The sequence below is a fragment of the Condylura cristata genome, unplaced genomic scaffold (genome assembly GCF_000260355.1).
Source record: "Condylura cristata isolate star-nosed mole 26May11 unplaced genomic scaffold, ConCri1.0 scaffold00012, whole genome shotgun sequence".
Lineage (NCBI taxonomy): Eukaryota > Metazoa > Chordata > Mammalia > Eulipotyphla > Talpidae > Condylura > Condylura cristata.
In genome coordinates, this window is record NW_004567113.1 from 36,108,872 (window position 1) to 36,131,144 (window position 22,273).

The window sequence follows — 22,273 nt, forward strand, 5'->3', positions numbered from 1 at the left end:
TCGGAGTCCGGCGCCCGGCAGGGAGGGGGCGTGCGACCGGGGACCGGCCGCGAGGCGCAGGATGGAGGAGGAGATGCAGCCCGCGGAGGAGGGGCCCAGCGTCCCCAAAATCTACAAGCAGCGCAGCCCCTACAGCGTCCTCAAGACGTTCCCCAGCAAGCGCCCCGCGCTGGCCAAGCGCTACGACCGACCCACCCTGGTGGAGCTGCCGCACGTCCGGCCGCCCCCGCCGCCCTTCGCGCCGCACGCCGCCGTCTCCATCAGCAGCAGCGAGCCGCCGCCGCCGCAGCAGTTCCAGGCGCAGAGCACCTACCCCCCCGGGCCCGGCCGGGCCGCCGCCGCCGCCTCGTCGTCGTCACCGTCGTGCACGCCCGCCGCGCCCCAGGGCCACCTGAGGACTTCGGCGCCGCCGCCCGTGGCCCCCGCCGCGTCGTCGTCCTCGTCTTTCGCCGCCGTCGTCAGGTACGGCCCGGGCCCGGCGGCGGCCGCGGGGAGCAGCAGCGCCAGCGGCGACGGCACCAGCCTGGAGCTCAGCGCAGGTACCAACTCTTGGGTGCAACTTTCCTTCCCGCCACGGCCGGGGGAGGGGTAGGGACCCGGGCGGGAGGTGCCGGGGGCCTGTGGACAGGCTCCTGCGCGCTCGAGGGGAGTGGAGAGGGCGGCTGAGGTGGAGTCTGGGCGTCTGAGCGCACCCCTGAGGCCTTCGCGCGCCGCCGGCAACTTCTAGAGGCTTCGCCGCCGCCGCTGCTTCTGGGCTTCCGACGGCGCGCGCGCCTCCTAACAGGTGGCTCCGCCGCTCGGATCCAGGTTGGCGCCCGGGAAGCGCGGCGGGGGCGACTCGGCGGCGGGGAATGTTCGGCCCGGGCCGGGAGGCAGCCTTGGCGCGGGGTTGTACGCGGGGAGTGGGGGCCACATACCCTGCGATGACCAGCGCGGCCGCTCCCGGAGACGCCGGAACTGCTCTGGCGACTCTCAGGGACGCTCACCCTTTCTTTCCCCTCCCCTGCTTCACTTTTTCCTTCCACTTGTCGCTATCACCCAATTTCCTCCATTTGTCTTTTCCTTCTCTCTACTTCCTCGTTGCTCTGGTAGTCTTTTTCTCCCTCTCTTGGATGCACTCTCACTCGGTCGCGCCCCACGCGTCTGGCTCCCGGGCTCTTTTTTTTTTTTTTTCTGTCCCTCGTTTCTCTCCTGCGCAGTGTCTCTGCGGCGTTTTCTCTGCCCTCCTTTACCCACCCCCCAACCCCAGAGTCCCAGCTCGTGGGTGGCAGACATCGGGCTTCTTTGCTGGGCCATGCGGGTAGTGACTGGTCTCGCCCCTGAGATCGACTTCAGGGAAAGCGACCTCTTCCGGCTCCTACTCCCCAACCCCAGAGCGCCGCGTGGCGCGGGACCCACCGTCCATCCCCAGCCCCGTGGGGGGGGACCCGGCTGCACCGCTGGCTGCCAAGCCTCTGGGTCCCGGCCCTGCAGAGAGGTCTTGTGGGGAGTTCCCACCCCGGGGTATGAGACCTGGAGACTCCTAAAGAAAAGCCAGCCCTTCTCGGCGGCAGGGAGGGAGGTGGGCTGTAGAAAGGCCCCTAAGTGGGGCCTGCGCCTCAGGGCCCTCTCTGCTCCCGCAGCCACGCTGATCCAGCACGTCCAAACTAAAAGTTCCTTTGCAGGTCTTCTATGGTGCTTTGGAGCCCCTACCCCCGCCCCCGAATTCTACATCTCTGAACCCGAGGTTTTCTTCCCCCGAATGAGAATAAGAGCATTGTCTCTAAATGAGTTCTAGATGTCTACACTAATGTTTGCTTATTTGTCAATATTTTGACACATGAAGGATTGATTTTCAGAAAGAAAATCTAATTGCAGGTTATAGTGAAGACTGGTTCTGTCGCTCGCCTGGCTGGTTTGGAGATGTTGGTAGGTTTTGGGCGGGGTTCTTATTTGAGTGTCCTTATTGTTTGTGGGTCTGTTGTTTTTGTAGCTGCTCTGGGTCCAATATTCTATTGTGTTTCTATATTCATTGTTAGGCTACTTCCCATTTTTCTTTTTCCACTTCCGTCTGATGATTTCCTCCCTTCTAAAAGAGGTTTTCATTCTTTTCTGGGCTTGAGGTCTTATTCTTTCCCAACTACATCTTGTTAATGCCCATCTCTATTGCCCAGCTCTGCTTTGTCTTTATATTCCTCTTGCTTTTCTGAAGTTTGGGTCCTTTCCCCACTTTCTGTATTTTGCATACTGCTCTGCATAACTGGAGTTCACCTTATTCTTTGGGGTTCTCTTTATTTGCCCAGTTCATGCTCTCATCTTGCTTTTTCTCCTCAGGCTTTGTTGACTGCCTTTTAACCTTTTACTTACCTGTAGGCACTTTAAGTCTGACATTTCTTATTTCCAATTTAACCTTACTTTTTTCTGCTGCTTTTCTAGTATTTTTTCTTTTTTCTGCAGCAGTCACTTCTTACCCTTTCCATGGCCTCTTCTACTCTGATAATACCCCCGTTAAGTTTGTTTTTCTCTTTACCTTATTCTAAATGTTCTTTTTCAGTGTTTTTTCTAAATTACTCAGTTTGTCTCTGTCCCCATGTAGAAATCAAATTGGTGAATCTAAAGGAATAAAAAGGGTTTTGTAGATGCCCCTCAAACACCCTGCATTTCTTACTTCTCAAGGATTTTGTTCTTTTAAGAGAGGCCATTGAGAGGTAAGGTTGGCAGCAGTAGGGCAGGATGCTCTGTGCTTGTTGGGAAGATGGGAATGTAAAGTTCTGTTCTACCATCTTACCCGCCCCCCCCCCCAAAGGTCATAGTTAGAATCATGAATTTGGATAGAATCATGAATTGTAGTCATAATATTAATAATTGATGGACAAAGCTATCCCTTAACAGGCACAGTGATGTGAGTAGCCATCAGAGGGACAGTCACCTGAAGAGCTGATTGGTTAGTTGAGGAGCCAGTGGTTCCACTTTGAACCAATGAGCTTGTGTGCACTGGCTGCCGGCCATTTCAGCATCCTAGGTGGGGGTAGTGCTTTGCTTGTTGCACCCTCACAAAAGTGTTATTGAAATGTCTCGGCTTGCCTTGTAAACTGAAAATAGTCAAAACATTGATGTGATGAAATGAGTCAAGGATAGGAGGGAGCTAACTGACTGTCCAGAGTAAATGCAGTGAAAAGATGAATGGATTTAAGTGAACATTATTTGCCATTAAGGGCCATAAACGATTGAGAGGAGAAATATGTGATTAAAAATAGATTTTTTTCAGCATTCTTACAAAATCTCATGAAGAGTATAATTTTCCTTAAAAGGGGTAATATACCATGGTTTTAAAAGCATATTTTTCCTCTGTGGGAGGCTTAGAGTTAAAACCCACGTAGATCTTGATATGCAGCCTAAATTTGGCATCAGGAAATGGGAAATTGCATCTTTAAGCAGAGTACAATCAAAAATGAATTACAATAAATCCTATATAATTGCATAGGTCATTCTCTTTAATGAGATTTTATTAACCTGACTGTCAAGCTTTTGAGTCAGGCAGATATTTTATCTTCTTCAACTGATAAAAGTGTCAGCTATAAACCACCATATAAATATTCATAAATCTACACATCTGTGGCAGCCTATCAGCATCATTCTTTTGGACATTAAAAGCATTCTAATTACTTTCTGTCTAGCAGAGCTGAAATGCTGCCTGTTATAGTATGTGCTTGGCAGGCATGATTGCTTTTGTTTGCCATCACAAATAGCAGCATCCTATTTTATATACCGATGGTCCAGAAAATATTCAAGGATTGACTGAGCAGGATGAATATTAGGAAGCACCATCTGGTTTTGATAGCACCGAGTATATTAACTCATCTGTTAATTTTTGACACATCATTGATTTATTTATTTAGAAAAATTGCATCCTGTTTTGCTGTGTTGATGTTTGCCATTATGAAAAAAAATTGGATGACATTTTTTTTAAAAGACATAGTTCATTGATTTAAGACAAGAGTAATTTTTCCAAAGATGCTTTCATTTTCTAACTTCTATTTTCTAAGCCATGAAGTCTTCTCACTAAAAAGAAGCTATTTTAATGTTTTGAGGAAATCATCTATTTTCAACTACTTGAAAATCCTCTTAGTAGATATAATGTATGGATACATGATAGTAGGTCACAAAAATTTTTTTTTTGCTTCTGCATTTTTTAATATTAATATATTTCACCCTTCACTGGGCTAAAATCAAAAGGTTACCACTAATCTCGACTACTGTGATCTCCCTCACAGAAGCAGAATACTCTTGGGGATGTGCTGTGATGGGCAAATTCCATTCAAGGCTTTACTTACAAAGGATGTGAAAGTAGGGAGCCTGTGTTTGATTGCCAAGTCCCCATCCTTTTTCCTATTCATTTATCAGATTTAGGATAGATTAAATTCAGAAGAATTTCAAGAAATAAATTTTTAATTAAAAAAACAATCATGGGTTCAGATTTTGGAGTCAGAAAAGCCACAATTTGATAATGGTATTACCTCCCACTAGACTGTACCATAAAGCAAAATAAATTAGAGCATAGACATTTAAGAGTGTCCTGTGATTGTGATTTATGAATACTTTTTGGTGCTTAATTTTGGAACTGTTTAAGGGTAAAGTTAGATTGTTTTAAAGTCCCTTTGTAAACTGTCGACTTCGTACTTCCTTGCTGTAGTTGAGTGGAGCAGTCTGTGACTAGGGGGGAAAACAATTTAAAAAAATTCAAAATACATGTTCACACTTTGCTCAATTAAGAATCATGGATCAGTGACCATTCAATTGTGTTCATATGAAAACAGAACTTTTCTCCATTTCATAGCGATAATGGGCATCGCACAGTACTTGCATTTCTAATTATATTCTGTCTGGAGAGCTGAAATATTGCTGGCTGCAATATGTACTAAGTGGAAAGATTTGCTTTTTTCTACCAAGTATAATAGTAATATTTTTCATTAGACTCTTCAGTGTATTGATGTTAAATTACTATTCACATATTTTAAGGTAATAGAAAAGGGAGAAATTCAACTTTGAGTTATTTTAACATATCAATTCTGAAAACAAATTCCAAAGGAAGCATTTAAAAAAACAACTTCAGACAAGAAATGTTTTAAGATGGTGGCGAGTCTCTGATATTCTGAAGGCACTTTAATACATTATCTTCATAACATAGTATATTGCATAATGATTTTCTCAGCATATTATGAGTTTATCCTTCAATTAAGAAAATAAATCATACTTGTCCCTTAAGTCAGATCCTCCCTTAAAATCTATACTCTAATGTGATTTATCAATATAATTAAAACTAGTGAGTGTTACTTAGAACATTGAATGAATATATTCAAGCAGGTCTTTGTAGACAATTCTATTTTAGCCTTTTCTTTCATATTTTGTTCCTTTCATCAAGGTTATGTTAAAGGACTGCAAGCTGTAAATCAATTGGGACTATGCTGATTAAAATGCAAACAGTAAATACAACTTCAGGTCTAGAATGGGATTATAGGATTAAAATGAATGAAAACTGCTAGTGAGCTAGAATTGAAAATTCCCAATCAATATCATCCTTTGATTTTACTAATAAAAGAACAAAAACCCTGAAGTAGGTAAATGACAGAGCAACATGTAGCCCTCCCCCACTTGTATGGTTCAACTGTTTACTCTCTTATGCATTTGGTTTTGGTTACTGTAAAGAAATCAGTATTTGATGTCTTTGGGAATTTTTAGTTAAATCATGAGCTCAGTGGAGCTCCAGCTGAGGGTGGAGCTATCATCAATTCTGGCCTTGGGGGTATAAAAGATAGCCACATCCCATCATCCCCAAGATAGTAAGCAGACTTTACCTTGGCTGCTTCTTCAAGTGCCCATCAATCATTTCTAGCCGGAAACTTTATTTGGCATCTGTTTTTTTTCTTCACACTCAGTTGTGCAAAAAATTTGCACAAATTGTGGAGTGATTCTTAAATATATGCTGTATATCTAAGTAATTATAAAAGTTACAAATAAAGTTTTCAATAAAAATGTATTTGATCCACCCATCCTGACAAATACAACTTCATAATGCCCAGATCCGACTTAGGAGTTTTCAGCCAGCCTATGCATGACCTTCTCTTCTACCCTTCTGTCTTCCACTATGAGGGAGCTCACATACATTCAAACATATAGATGAAAGCCTGCATCTGAGCCTCCAAACTCTGGCACCTGAATCTGTCTTTGGGAGAGAATGGCTTAGGAAAGAGACCAGCACAGGCCCTTAAAGAAGTTTAAGGAGGGAATTCCTGGATTATGGGTACCTGACTGCAGGGAGAGAGGATGTAATGTCAAGGTAGGAGCCCTCCTGCCTGTGTCTAAGGGTAGCTCTGATCTTAAGTGAAACGAAGCTCTATTCCCTTTGGATTGTCAGCCTGCCTAGAGTTGCATTGTCAGCCCCACCTCAGTCAAGTAAATCTGAAATTCCCTAAACTAAAATTCTCTACTTATTTGCACGAGCCCCACATGTATTCAGCAAGTGCTTCTTGTGGTACTGTGCTGGCCCTCAGACGACAGTGCACTGAAACCCAGTAGCCTCCAGTAATGAGGCCTCCTATAACAACCTGAACTGGAGAGATGTGACTCTGTGTTCTCAATGATGATTTTTAAGAAGGATTTAGGAAAGGCAACATTTTATAGATTTGGGAGATGTGGGGAATGGCTCCTGTGTGCTTGACTATGCTCCAGACTTTAAGGACATCTTTTAAAATACTTGAGAAGCAGGACTTGAACTCTCCTTTCCAATATCTTCAGTATTCATGAAAGAACAGTAAGAAAAATACAACAGAGTAACTGAGGAAGTACTACATAAAGGTTTCTGAAGAAAAGTTGCACTGATTATACATCCTGGATTTTCTGGAAAAGTTGATTTCTTGTAACTATTTTACTCCCATTGTCTGCATAGAAGCCCTCGAGCATCTTGTTCTTCTCTTTTTCATTTTAAAAGTGTTGTCCCCTCCACACACACAAGAAAAATACAGCTAGTCTACATTTTCAGTGTCAGCAAGTAGCTCATTACATTTCTGTCACAGGCAGTAGTTACTGACATATAAAATCTACAGTATTTTCTTTGTCCTCTTTATACTAGGACAGCAGGGAAAGGAAATGAGAGGCATCCTCATACATCTATGTAAGCTCTAAAAAGTACCTTTGTATTTATAAAAAGCCCATTGTAGGTGTGGTCAGGAAACAAGGGAATCTGTCTTGTGATGTTTACTCTTCAGGTGAATTTTTCAAGGCACTTAGACTGACATTGTCAGTCACACTTTGGGGGTTCTGCAGTGAATTTCTGCTTTTCACTATTGACAGTTAGTGTAATTGGCATTTGCATCTGTGAACTAACTGGTATACTCAGTATATTACCATTTTAGGAACTTTGAAAATCTACTAAAGAGACTCTAAGCAGCAGCACCACTGCTTTTTACATGATACGGACATAGAGGAACATACACATGGAAATCCAAAGTAGCTGATAAATGAGAACAGTGAACACAGATGTTGGTTACACAGAGTTTTTCCTTGGAGCTCATCATCTTTTGGCTTATAGGCCCACTCTTTGTTTTGCCTTAGATGCCTAGTGAGCTCTTCAAAAAGACTTATCTTTCTTCTCCAGTTTGCATCTGGGAGCAACGTACTCTCACTCTCGGCAGGGATTGTATCAGCTGATTAATAGCAAGGGCATGAGGGCACTCCAGAAATAGAAGTAATGATTGCTGTAAGCCCGCCTATCAATGAGGAATTGAGTCTGCTGTGGCTGGCTCGATTCATTAGAGTAAGGATATTAATGAAGCCAAAGGTGTGAGTTCAGACTTATGCAGTCCAGTTAATGCCACAGAGAAGGAAATCTCTATGAAGTCCCCAAAGGCACAGACCAGTCCTTTCCCAGAGAAAAGGCCCGGGGTGTGGGTGGGGAGTAGGGGAATTCAACAGGCATCTCAGCAGTCACAGAGCAACAAAAAGCTATACAACCCATTAAAAGCAGATTCACCATGTCACTTGGGTTTGTAACAGACTAAGAATATACTTAACATATTTGAATGTTGTGCTCAAAATAGAGGGCCTTACTTTGATGGTCAGTTTCTGATGTTTCTTTTCATGTGTTTCAGAGAGTCGAATGATCTTGGATGCTTTTGCCCAACAATGCAGCCGCGTCCTTAGTCTCTTAAATTGTGGAGGGAAACTTCTGGACTCCAACCATTCTCAATCCATGATTTCTTGTGTAAAACAGGAAGGTTCAAGTTATACTGAAAGACAAGACCAGTGTCACATTGGAAAAGGGGTCCACAGTCAGACCTCAGACAATGTTGACATAGAGATGCAATATATGCAAAGGAAACAACAAACTTCTGCCTTTTTGAGAGTTTTCACTGACTCCCTACAAAATTACCTGCTTTCAGGGAGCTTTCCAACACCAAACACCTCATCTGTCAATGAGTATGGCCACCTGGCCGATGTGGATCCTCTGTCAACCTCCCCAGTGCATACATTAGGTGGCTGGACCTCCCCAGCAACATCTGAATCCCACGGTCACCCGTCCTCTTCTACACTGCCAGAGGAGGAAGAGGAGGAGGAAGAGGAAGGCTATTGTCCTCGATGCCAAGAGCTGGAGCAGGAAGTTATTTCACTGCAGCAAGAAAATGAAGAGCTCAGAAGGAAATTAGAGAGTGTCCCAGGTAACCAGCCATGTTTTTTGTAAGCTAATTATAACTCGTTCTGTTGTCTTTTATGTGTATATGATGGGGTTCAGGTGTTGGGATTCAGTGAGTAGGATCCTTGGGTACCCACAAGAAAGGTTTTGGCAAATACCTATTTCACAGCACATAGCAAATTTACTAGGGGAAAAGCTGTTTTCATGGACACAAACATCCAAAGGCTGCAATAAAAAGGGCAGGTTTATTAGGGAAAAGGAGGCACTTACATAGACACAGGCAGGGCCCAGAATTTTATTTGAAAGGGAAAAGATGATTTAGAGACCTGTGTAGTGGGTAGGTTTCATTCAAGATCTGCGTTTTGCCAGATTAAGGGGTATCTTTATGTAGTGTTCTCTTGGGGGATTCATTCCTTTGTGGAGTTGTATCTGTTGTGGCATCTGTTAGCTGTAGCCCTGATTGAGTTAATCTGTAGGGACTGGGTTTGTTTGCAGTGACCCTTCTGTAACCATCTGTGCCTACAGCTCTTCCATGGTAGGTTTAGTGACTTTCTGTCATTTCTGTCCCCATCTCTAGTTTCTGGCCTTGTGAAGCTTCCACCCTGGATTCTCTTTCATAAGTTTCCATCATGTACATACTTAATGCATTATAATAAAGTTCTTGTTTGAGGCCAGTGGTGTAGAAAGGTTGGGAAAAAGTAAAGCTTAGGATGCCCTTAGGTTGCCGGTGCCAAAAAGAAGTTTAAAGATGAGCCACTGTCTATGTTTAAGTGTCTAGGTTTTCTTGGGCATATGACTAAAAAACAAAGTTCTATTAAAAAATTTCTTTCAGGCCCTCCCTGGCGGCGCAGCGCTTTAAAGTACTAGTTTGATTCCCGCCTGCCCCGGAGGTGACCACATGGCGTGGCAGACCTCTCCTGACCTGCCCGCTGCTCCCCTCAGCAGTGTACTTACTTCGTCTATCTGCCTGTTCTGCTCCCCACTCTGTCTCTGGTGAAGTCTTTCACCGCCCCTGAGCCTCTCACCTGTACCCCAGTTCTGTATGCACAAATAAATAAATCTTTTAAAAAAAAATTTCTTTCAATAATAAGGTAATTCCTAGATGTTGCACAGTGAGATTGGGATAGGCCAGGTTCTCTGAGTCTGAATTCTGTTCGAAAGCTAATTCTGTTCCTTCAAATTGGTGTTTTTATTTTTTAGAAACATAGGTATATGTGCTTGATTAGTTAGTGATAGAAATGAAAATGAAAGATACCTTCAGAGGCAGGCCTGGAATAGTGGTGAACAAATGATCTCTTGTATGCCATTAATTTTTCACTTTTCTTGTTAGGTTCAACAGTTATATTCTCTTTTTAGTATGCAAACTCCTCCCTAAAGTTAATAAACAATTGTAAACAAAAAGGAATTGATCAAAGACAGACCAGTAATTAAGCTGATTCCAAACTGTTTGTGCCCCTGAGGCAAGATCTTCTCTGGGTTACAAAGCCTTTTTGTTGTTGTTGTTGTTGTTGTTTGGAAAGGTACTCACTTTGCAACATCTTTGAATTCATTCCTGCATTGTGTTGTTGTTTCAAAGGTATTAAGATCATTAGAACAAAATCCTCAAACTTTTTGGTAAAAATTTTTGAGCATATTGTCATCTGCACTTATTTTTGCTCAGTTACATACATGTTGTACTATGCTAATACATTATGTCCCAGACAAAACATACATGAAGAATTAAAATTTTTAGGGCTGATTTTCTTTTTAAAGATTTATCTATGAATACAGACCAGAGGTGCAGGGGCAGTGAGAGGATTCACCAGAGACAGAGTGGGGAGCAAAACAGGCAGACTGAGGAAGTACACTGCTGAGGGGAGCAGCAGGCAGGTCAGGAGAGGTCTGCCCCGCCATGTGGGTCACTTCCAGGGCTGGGGAGATCACTTGCAATGCTGCACTTAAGCCCTTTAGGCCACCAGGGAGGGATAGCTGATGCATATTTAAAGTAGAAATTAATTTTTCTTTTCCTTACTCTATCTTTGTACAGCCCAGTTTGGCAACTAATCTAAAAAGGAAATATTGAAGGAAGTTACTCATTTATTAGTGCACTTAGAGACAAAAACAAATATTAAGAATTTGCCAGATCAGAAGTTTATTTCAGGTTTATTTTCCTTCTGTCCTTTCACTTAAAAGATGAATTACCCAAATCAAAATGGTTTGATTCAGAATATTTTGGAATTTAGATTTAGTGTTATTTCATGGGAAAGAAGAAAGTGATGAAGTAAATCCATCCCCTTTTTTTGCCCAAGAGCCCTGAGGTTAGAGGCAGACGGGTGTCTTCCTAAACAAACAGGCTCTGACTGGAGACAACCCAGGTAGGACTTGAGTGAATGCCCTAGAACCAGAGTGCCACTGGCTTCATCAGGTCTGAGAACATGGGTGCAGCTCGTCAACTTTCATAGTACCATAAATAATGGTCAATTAACTATGAATTTTACCACCTATTGGAATATTCCATCTTACTCCCCATCCTCTTCTCTCATTGAGGAGGAAGCAGTGTTCTGGAGCTCAGACAACTGTATATACTTACATCAGCTTTTCCATACTGTGGGCAAGTGTTTCAGTGTGCAGGGAGGTGACACAGACGTCTAGAGTCTTGTTGTCTGATTCTTCATCTTTATTACTTGTTACTATGCAAATTTGGGTTTTAATCCAACTCCTGTTTCTTAAATCTATACCAGGTAAAATAATCTGTGTTAGTGATAATTCACCACTGGCCTTCCTCTAATCATTGTCCTCCAGGTCCCAGAAAGACCAAAGTGCTATCATTTCTTGACTCCTCTTGTTGGCTAAACATTGAGTAACACTGGTTAAAATTGGGCTACTGGTCACCATGCTTACTGCAAACATGCCAGCCCTGTGTACAGCCCCCACTGACAGCACATGGAAGTATGATTGCTTTAAATAATCCACATTGAAGTCCCAGCTATGTAGATAGAAATCAGTTGACAGTTGTTAATAGAAAAAAAAACAGTGCAAAGTTCAGGAAAAGTAAGCTTATCTGTGATTACTTACCATAGCTCCTCATAACTTAGGAACACCTCATAGTGGACTTTGGGTTGAAAGGGTCCTTTGGGGATGAAAACTTGAACCAAAGGGAGATATTACCATCCTCTTGCTCTCCTCCTAAATTCTATTTTTTAAATAAACCTGACTACCACCCAAGAATCCACTTTTCACTCTCAGCTGTGAGTGTTGGGAGATAGGGAGCTTGTTACTTTAGATTCCCCTTTAAAGAAAAGGACAACAAATAATACACTGGTTTTGCACATAAAAATGTTTTGAAAGTGGTAACTCTCCAATTGATTTTTCCCTGAAGGGTTGATTTTCCTTAAGCAGTTACAGTTTCCCACTTGCCCCAGCTGGTCTCTCTTGTCCTTACAGGCCAGTCCATTTCCAGGGTAAACCTGGGCATTTCTTAGCCTAGACTCTACCCTTCTTATAGGGTCACTCTTTACAGCACACAAGGATGGACGATTACAAAGGAGAAAGTAGCATTCCGCAGTTAGCAGATGAAATAAAGTTAACAAGGAGCTGAGGCACCTGCACAGATCAGGACCAAGACCGTATACCCCAGGCACTTCTCTGCCATGCCAGAATCATGCTTTTGAGCAGTGCTGAGATTCGAGTTTCATTTGTTCTCCTGGAATAAGGCACTTATGTCTGAGAACAGTTCTTGAAGTGAGAGTTCATTAAAAATGAACCTCTTAGTCCGCAGGGAAAAATTATTTCACTTGGGTGGCTATAAAAGGGACAAAAGAAAGTGTCAGGCCTTATCAAAAAGAGAGAGGTGTGTTGCTTCCCACACCCCTCAGGGACTCTGTGTTATTTGTTAAATATTCAATAAAGTCTTATTAATTACCAGTCACATGCAAGTAGGGAGTGTCTAGAAAGTACTCACTTTCCAAAGATACTTGCAGATGTAGGCAATTAATATTTTATCCCAAGGAAATGACATTAGCACATTTTCTTTTGTATTAGATTATCACAATAGAAATTAGGCTGTTCAAAAGCTTAAATTTTTTTAAAGGAAGTGAAAATAGTTTTAAAAGTCACAGAGGAAGAGATATTTTGCATTTTGAATATGGAGAATGAGGGGTTATTGAAGGAAAATGACAGGGAAACTTCTCAGTGGAGTGTGTCAAGTTAGAATGTCAAATTTACTTTGAAAGCTTACGGTCAACACCAGTCAACACCAGTTAAAGATGCTCTTAAGTGAGGGTGGATATAAAATACTGTATTTTATCTAACTCAAGATTCCATTGAATGTGAGACACCCCAAAATTTTATATTTTTCTCATGAAAAGTATGTCACAATTGTAGATTGTATTTATCTTTGAACACAAAGTTCAGAGATTTTTACATGTGGGAGAAAATGTGGATCTTCAAATCATAAAGTATAGTTTAGAAATAGCTTCCAAACTTGAATAATTAAGACACATTAAAAATAACCTAAGATATTCTAAGTGCCAAAGAAATGGATGTAGATGTATGATCATCTGTTTATCCTCATAATTCCATGGGGCAGCAATATTAATATTGGGCTATTAATGGGCTTATTAATATTCCCATTTTACAGACAAGTTAAAAGTTGAACAAGTGTAGTCTGTTGCCATCTGTAGGATCCAGCCTCTTGATTTAAGATGAGATTTATTACCCCCATCCACCTTCAAAACAATCTTTTTCAATCTTGTATTTGTATTCTAGGAAACTTTAGTGAATACTAAATTACCAAATACTGAACCTTTAGTGTTGGGGAAAATACAGAGTTCTGGTCACAACATTTTCATCAATCATCAGCTTGTTCATATATATTTTTGTTTAAAGAGACCTTAATTAAATGTACATAGTGTTTGATTAACGTGGAACGCACAGCCAGCCGCACCATTAACTCATTTCTGAATACAGCTTGACATGCATTTTCTCCACGCATCATATGTTCTTGCACTTAAGAACATCCAGTAGCTCTTCAGCTCTACAAGTAGGGTCCACCTTAAGCAGAGACCACTACCAAAAAAACACAGTAATGCAGAAAACATGGCACTAAATAGACCATTAAAGAATACTTGCTACAACTGAGAGCTGAACTCAGAAGTCAGTGTTACCTTGTTCAGTCTCAGCTTAGAATGTGCATGTTGGGCAACTCGAAATTTCAGTGATCTGCAAGAGAGCCACAAATACTGAAGTCAGGCGGTTTCAGAGAGTAGGAAACTTTGCAAATAAGGATCTGCAGATAATAAGGACCAACTGTATACCTCAAGGCTACACACTTCTGATTTGTCCACCATTGCCATTTCTAAAAAAAGATTTAAAAACAAATCAATACTGTCATGTTTTGAACAACAGTAATTTTAGAGTAAAAGTGATGTCAGTATACCTGTAGGTGCTCTCGCCACCCTCAGCACCCACATGCCCATAGGTGTCAGTGGTTTGCTTAGGTAGTTCTGGTCCTGGGAAACTGACTGATCATATTTTAACATGGGGGTGCTAAATAAATGAAGTAAATGCATTGAGTAAAAAAAAAAAAAAAAATCAGAGATAGGGCCCTTGCTGGTGGTACAACGGGTTAAAACGCAGCACTATGAAGCTATCGCAGCCACTGTAGCACAAGTTCGATCCCTGGCCAGGGAGCCGACCTACACTGCGCGACAGACCTCTTCTGACCCGCCCACAGCTCCCCTCAACAGTGTACTTCATAGATCTGCCTATTCTGCTCCCCACTCGGGTGCATCCTCTCACTGCCCCCTACACCTCTGGCTGTACACTTCATAAATAAATAAATCAAAAAAAAATTGAGATAAAGTACACGATTGAATACTTTCACTTAGAATTTGGTGAAAGACATCACAATTCTTGCTGCTATTGTGAGATTGTGGGTGACAGAAGGTGTCAGGTAAACCTTAGTTTGTATTTCTGCTACTGTGACTTTTGGCAAACTTACTTTCTGAACCTCACTTTGCGTTATCTGTAAAGTGAGGTTAATAATAGTATAGGAACACTGGAAGTGTTAAACAGCAACTGTCTACCCACTAGTGAGAACTCAATGGCAACTTTAAGAAACAGAGGGAAATCCTTCTGTGCCTGGTAATACAAAAGACTTAAATGATTTTTCTGAGATTATAAATGTATTCTTAACCTTATAGAGAGATCACTGTTCATCAGTGAGAACCTCCAATGTATCCAAAATTTACTTTCCCACATTTCAGTCTCTTGTCCTCTGGGTTCTCCCCCTTCCATGTCCATCTGTTCAGGTTCTTCCTCTCTCTGCACTACTATCTCTGGGGCCTATTTTAGAGTATGGACAGTTGTCACAGCCAGCCACCCCCTCTGCCAGCCTCTGGGTTTTCCCCACTAAAAAGCCCCTGATCTGCTGAAAAGCCTCCCAACGTTATCATCTGGTCTGTGCAGGCAACCCAGCACCCTCTATGACGTAAGGTTCTTGATGACACGAATCTTTTTGCCTACTTCTGGAAACTCCATCCTAGGTTTCCACTATTCACCAGATGTTCCAACCTCACTGGACAATTTGTGATTCCTTAGCAGGCACACACTGAGGTGCTCCCCTACCCCTCCTGTTCACTCCAATCCTAAAACATATTCTCCTTTGCCTTGAGAGCAGCTCCTACCCCTCCTTCAGTACCCAGGTCAGGGAATCTCTCCCACATACCTTTCCCCAGTTCTCAGGCAGAAGTAACTGCTTTATTTACATGAGCTCATCACAGATACTTCTCTTAAAGGGAAGTTGTTATTCTGTGTCTGTCTCTCCTAGTGTCCCAGTATGAGGACAGACAGGCCATGTAAGATCCTTAAGGACAAAGATCTAAGTCATAGTCATCTTTGTACCCCGGTTCTCAGCCCAGTGTTTTAGGGATATTGGAGCATCTACATGTCAATTAATTTAAATGGACTAAGGACTTTGTTCTTATCGAAAGTTCTAACCATACTTTTTTACCCATAACTGGGCTAGGTATTTTTTACCTATAACTGGGCTAGGTATTTGCAACTCAATGGCTTCTATTTCACAGAGAACATGTGAGTAGGACACTTAAGATCATAGATGTGCACAGATAATATGGTCATCAAAAGACAGTAAATAATTTCAGTTTTCCTGTGAAATTGTATATAGTATGTTTTGAAATAAATGTTGTAAGGCTTAAAACAAGGATATAACAAGGTAGGTTCAATAATATTTAAAGAATTAGAAGAGAGGTCTCCCTGGTGGCACAAGGGGTTAATTTAAGCACAGCACTGTGAAGCCCTCTGTAGCCACTGCAGCACAAGTTCCACCCTAGCCAGAGAGGTGATCCACATGGTGCAGCAGACCTCTCTTGACTCAACTGCTGCTCCCTTCAGCAATGTATTTCAGTAAATCTGCCTGTTCTGCTCCCCACTCTGTCTCTGATGAATCCTCTCACCACCTGCACCTCTGGCCTATACCCCAGTTCTTGAATGCATAAATAAATAAATCTTTTTTAAAAAAAAGAATTAGAAGAGAAACTTTGATTAAGATTTTAAATGCATTGAAATTAGGCACTCAAGACCCAAGCACCCTTAATATGAGCAAGAACAGACTTGAAGCAATTTGCCTTAAAAGAGCCTTATTTAATAGTCACTCAGACAACAGCCAAGTCAGCAGAGTCAATTAAGTGGCCTCTATGAGGAATTCTCCAGACTCCTAGCCATAAAAAGACAATAGCTTACATTAGGCAGTATTTACTGGGGGCCTTCTACTTTACATGTATTATTCTAGTTAATCCTCACAGTGGCTGTGTGCAGTAGGAAATTATCCCTGTTCTGTGGGTGAGATAGCAGAGGCTAAAAGAGGTTAGTAATTTGCCAGAATCATGTAGTTAATAAGTACCAGAGTTTATACATTAAGGGAAAAAACAGTGCCTAAGAACTACTTAGGACTAATTCCCAAGTCTTATTGTTAAGAGTTATCTTGTCATACTATCTTAGAATGTCTTGAAGATCCTAGCTGTGCAAATTAACTAGTCTGCCCTGACCATGAGAATACAAGCCATGGGCTCCCCGGATCTCTGTTTTTAAGGACTGTACACTCAATCTAGGTGTCTTAGGCCACTGTTGGAATACTTTCAACCCACTCAATGTTTGCTTTAGTTGGCACAAAAGATCTTCCTACTCTGTTCTCCTCCCAAGTATTTTAAACTCTTTCCACAATTGTCAGACAAACATTTTTTTAAATGTTTCTTAGAGGGGAAAATAGTAACCATCAATATAAGAATAAGTACTAGGGATATTTTGAGTACTTTCATGTCCTTCCTGCCGTTTTCAAAGTTCCTGCAGTTTTTGGCTCTTCATTTATTTCCTCTTTAAGTCTACTAGATGCATCTGACTTTTTTGCAAAATGAATTAATGAAACATATCCACTGGGTCTGAGGTGGTATCTTCTCCATCCATATGAATGAATTGCTTAAAATTCATAATTTGCATGAGGAAGCAATTAGATGTGTAGACCTCTGGGGCATAATGGGCTTCTTCAGGATCTTGTGGGGTTGTTTTGTTTTTTTTTTCTTCTTCTGTAAGCTCTGTTCTCACTTCTTCCCTTGGAAGCTGTGCACAGTTGCAGTGCCTGGCCTGTACTGCACAGAAGCATGCATGATTACTGGTTATCATCTGTGAGGGTCCCATATTCTCACTCAGGAATTCTTCATGTCCACAGAACTGTCGGTGAACAGAATGGGCAAGAAAGACTTTCCACCATTTTGAATGAAGTGTCTGGGCTTCTTCCTTTCATCCCCACTTTATAAATACAATGGTCTTCACTTCCAGGCTGACTGATAACTTGTTTTTCCCTTCATAAAAGTTTCATTTGGCTCTACAGCTTCCTTGCATAAATCTAGATAATTCTCCAAAGCACCCCTAGCTAGGAGCAATGCTCCAAATATGTTAACAACAGGGCATACTCTGCCCCTGGACTAGAAGGGTCCTGGAGGACTCTGCCTCCTAAGGATCAGATCTAGTTATTTCCCAGGGGTTGAAGGGGAGGAGGTTGCTCAGAGCTCAGGGCAGTGGCCTCTTAAGTCTGAATAGTTTGCAAGAAAGGAGCCTGTCTTAGTGCCTTCCTGGCCTTCAGCTTTGTGCCCAATAACCAACATACAGGACCAACTTGCTTTAAATAGAATTCACTACTGCTAGTAAACATGCATGAAACTCCTTTTTCTTCCAAAAATACTTGAATCAACTGGCCTTGTTTTTGCTTGATACTGCTGGTCAAATATGGGATGCAGACCCCCATGCTTATTGCTGCCTTATTTACAATTGGTAAGACATGGAAACAGCCCAAATGCCCAAAAGTGGATGACTGGATTAAAAAGATGTGGTACATATAAACAATGGAATATTACTCAGCAACAAAAAAAAAAAACCACATGTCTTTTGCAACAACTTGGATGGAGCTGGAAAAGATCATGCTTAGTGAAATAAGCCATAAAGAAAAGGTAAAATACCTGATGGTTTCTCTCATAGCAGGAATATAACAGAACAGGAGAGAAAATAATGATAATGATGAACAGCTATACACCAGAGACATTTTATGGGGTGGAGCGGCGAATGGAATCAAAAACAGCGAGGGGGAGGGAATGCACTGGACTGTGGTGATGGCACATGGGTGATTTGGTGATGGAAGCCCAAGGGGATTGCAACTGAGATAGAAAAATGCACAAAATGATGTAAAAATAAACTGTTATATTATTCAAATATATATATATATGGGGTGCAAAGACTGGGAAAGTTGATTTCTCTCCCAACAACACTGAAAAGATGAGACAGCAAAAGGGGAGTAGCAACAGTTAGTCAGTTAGTCATTCCATATACCTTTTAAATTACAATGTAAACCCATGTAGAGAAATTTTTTAACTGGTTATTCTAAGGATGATTTAAAAAAATAATAAAAGTATTAACTATCCCAGTCCTTCCAATAACATATAGTTAGTGATGGCTCACTATTAACATATTTGTTTATTTCTTTCCAATCCCTTCCCTATACACATAATTTTTTTAAAGATTTACTTATTTATGCATACAAGAACTGAGATACAAGGGTCAGAAGATTCACCACAGAAAGAGTAGTGACCAGATTAGGCAGATTGACCAGAATACACTGCTGAGGGGAGCAGCGGGCAGGTCAGAAGAGGTCTGCCACACCGTGTGGGTCACCTCCCTGACTGGGGATCAAACTCATGCTGCAGGGGCTGCGATAGCTTCACAGTGCTGTGTTTTAATCCGTTGCACCAACCAGGGAGGGCCCATAATAATTTTTTTAAACAAAGATTTCTCTTTTTTTCTCCAAAGATTAATTTATTTATGCATACAAAACAGTGGTACAGGCCAGAGATGCAGGTGCAGTGAGGATTCACTAGAGACAGAGTGGAGAGCAGAACAGGCAGATTGACAAGTACCCTGCTAAGGGGAGCCGTGGGCAAGACAGAAGTCTGCCATGCCATGTGGGTCGCCTCCCTGTCTGGGATTCAAACTCATGCTGAAGTGGCTGCTGCCAGCTTCATAGTGCTGTGCCTAACCAATTGCACCACCAGGGAGGGCCCTACACATAATTATTTTTAATATGGTTGAAGCCCATTAACTATTTGGTTTTGTGTGTTCCCTTGTCATAGCATCTTTATGCTTCAGTTAAAGATTTTTTTCATAAAGATCTTACAGACTAAAGTTTGGGTAAAGAATTAAAAGTTCCTTCAAATCCTAGTTCATGAGTATTTACAAGTGAAACTCCCAACCTAAATCCAGAATAATATGTCAGCAGAGTAGTGACATATGTACAGTTGTGTTTCGTTCTAACTACAAATTATAAAGGACATGTAAAAATCTGAGGCTATTGGGAGCCTGACACTCAGCCCTATGTAGAAGAGCCTGTTACAGAAGTTGAGTGGAATCCCAATGCCCACATAGTGGAAAGCCCAGAGCCCAATATAAACCTGTCTTCCCCTGTCTGTTACTTTACACCAATACCAGAACATCCATCCTCACTCACCAAGACATTTGTACAGTGGGCTAGACTGTTAATAGATTGCTGAAATCAGGGATACTTGACACATTTTTTACACGTCAAACTGATGCATACATGCCTTTTTTAGGTTGACATTTGTGGTTGTTTATGAACAGTGACACTGTGGGTATTTAAGATACAAATCTATAGGGGTAATCATCCAGTACTCTGGGATTATGGAAACTGAGAATACAAATGAAATCAATTATGTTTTCCCCAAAATTCGGCTTTTTTTTTTTTTTTTAAAGAAAGTTAACATTAAGGCTTTTGGAAATTCCAAATTTATGGCAAATAAACACTGAATGTAACACCCCCCCCAAAAAAAATGAAAAGAGTAATTATTTAAGAAAATACTTTTCTTGGCAAGAACAAATTTCCTAATGTATTTCTATCATTCATATTCTTCAAGGGAGTGTTGGTGTTTTTGATTTATGTTACAATGTAATCTCACCTAAAAGCAAAGTGAAGAAAATTCAGTGGTAATACTTTAAAGCTGGGACTTAACTTAAATATTTTTATTACCTTTATTGTGACAGAAACAATAAGAAAATAGCTAAAGTAGATTGTGGCAGTAGTTTGCATATATTAGGTATGAATCAAACTACTAAGATCTTTAAAGGCATAATTAGTTAGTAAACTAAAAGGACTCTAACATACATCTTAAGATGTAGTACAGTTTTTGTGCAATAGTATAAAAATGGCAGGCTCTATATTGGGTTTACAGCTGTTTCTTTTTATTGTCAATATTCAATTCTATGAGAAGGTCTCAAAAAAAAAGTACTATAGCTGTTAAACGTAAACATTAATAACCAAATCAGTGGCGCTTCCCCAGAGGAGGAGAATTATGTGTCCAGGTATATTTGTGTTGAAAAGCAGGTCTACATTGTATGAAATCCCTGCTTTATTGACAAGTAGGAATGAAGTTGTCCTTAGAAATGAGGATTACATTATTGATTAAAGAAATGAAGCATTATTTTCCAATACTTTAATTTTTAAAAGCATCACTGGATGCTAATATTACACTGGAATCAAAAACCTAGCTCTTTTGTAAGTTGTCCATTGATAGTTATTGTTGACCCAGATTCATCTTAGAATAAGTTTGACTTGAAAGTTTTTGTGAATTGTGCTGAGCCTAAAAATTCTCTCCAGGCCATAGCATCTGTTTCTGTATTTACAAACTGAAATAACTACGGATGTCAAATGAAAAAAAGATTCTATTTTCTTGAGAAAGTAAATTTTTTTTTAGAAGTTTACATCAAAAATCTTTTTAGATTTTAAAGCTGTTTTCTTGCCATAGGGTAGCTGATGTGTAATTCTTACCGTTTTTTACCCCCAGTGCCCTGCCAGACTGTTTTAGATTATTTGAAGACAGTGCTGCAGCACCACAACCAACTCTTGATCCCACAGCCAGCTGACCAGCCCACCGAGGTAGGTATTTAGCCAAAAGATCAGTGGGACTCCATTTGGAATTTCCTTAAGATGAAGCACCTGCCAAAACAAGTTGAGTAGCAAGTACAATTTTGAGTATATGTGCTGTGAAGGAAAAGCATGCAAGGGGCTGATTCACAAAGATTAGCTCTGTGCTCAAGTGGGGAGGGATGGAATCTCATTTAAATTATGTGGGAAATTCTTCCACCAATTCACAGATGACCCCAAAATGGAAGATATCGACCTGCCATTTCTGGGCAGAGCCAGTATTCCTGAGTACCCCATCACCAGGCCTCATGCTAAGTGAGACGCAAGTGTTTGGGTGCCTTCCAGACATTAGAGCCCCTTTCCTCTATGGAGGAAACCACAGTGTCTTCCAAGTAAAGGCCTATTCAGTGGTATTGGTGTATCTGTTAAAACATGGTGTTTTTTCAGGATTTGCAGAGTTCAATCTGCAGGTGTTATTTTTAACTGACGGATTTTAGAACCTCAGGCGAGTGGAACACGACCCTACACTGTACCTACTGGGCATAAATGTCTTAGATTGATAACTGTAGATAATTAAGCAGTTAAATTTTCTTCATCTGTCAAGTTGTTGGTGCTGGTACTAGTAGGATGTTGGCCTGTTGACATTCCTTGTGTCTACTTAAAAAGCTTAAAATTCCATGCCAGCACTTACCATTCAGTAGATCCAACTGTACTTATGTTGTCCTTGTTTCTGGCTGCTGGAGAAATGCAAGCAGTTTCCAGTTTTCTGCACATAGTTGAGGATAAAAATGTAGTCAATTTAGTGCAGAATAAAACTCCTGCATACCGGTGTACCTTGTGTCTCAGCTGCTCCTTCTCCCTGTAGTTTAGAAATGCTGTTTCACAGGTTTGCTCTTCCCTCCAGCCCTCAGCCTATTCCTAGTGCCACCACCCACCCTCTTGAATTGAGCAAAAAAAAATGAGAGGAAGACATCAAATCCGCTGAATCCCAGCACACTGATTATTACCTTCTTGCATATCCCGCACCCCAAAAGCAGCACTGCACCTCTCCTTTAGTCGTGTTTGTTCTGTGATCTAGTTCTGCCTCCCCCTTCTAGGACTCTGCCATCACTACTGCCACCACTTAC

The 22,273-nt window shown here is 41.4% G+C and overlaps 1 protein-coding gene across 1 annotated transcript in view; it reads left to right on the forward strand.

Annotated features, from left to right (window-relative positions):
* The first annotated feature begins 61 nt into the window (after window positions 1-61).
* BEND4 (BEN domain containing 4) overlaps window positions 62-22,273 on the forward strand; it is a 29,871-nt gene continuing 7,659 nt past the window's right edge. Inside the window, exons 1-3 of the mRNA XM_004681326.1 lie at window positions 62-539; window positions 8,127-8,693; window positions 21,067-21,158. Coding sequence (XP_004681383.1) covers window positions 62-539; window positions 8,127-8,693; window positions 21,067-21,158 — 1,137 coding nt within the window. The remainder of the gene's footprint in view (window positions 540-8,126; window positions 8,694-21,066; window positions 21,159-22,273) is intronic.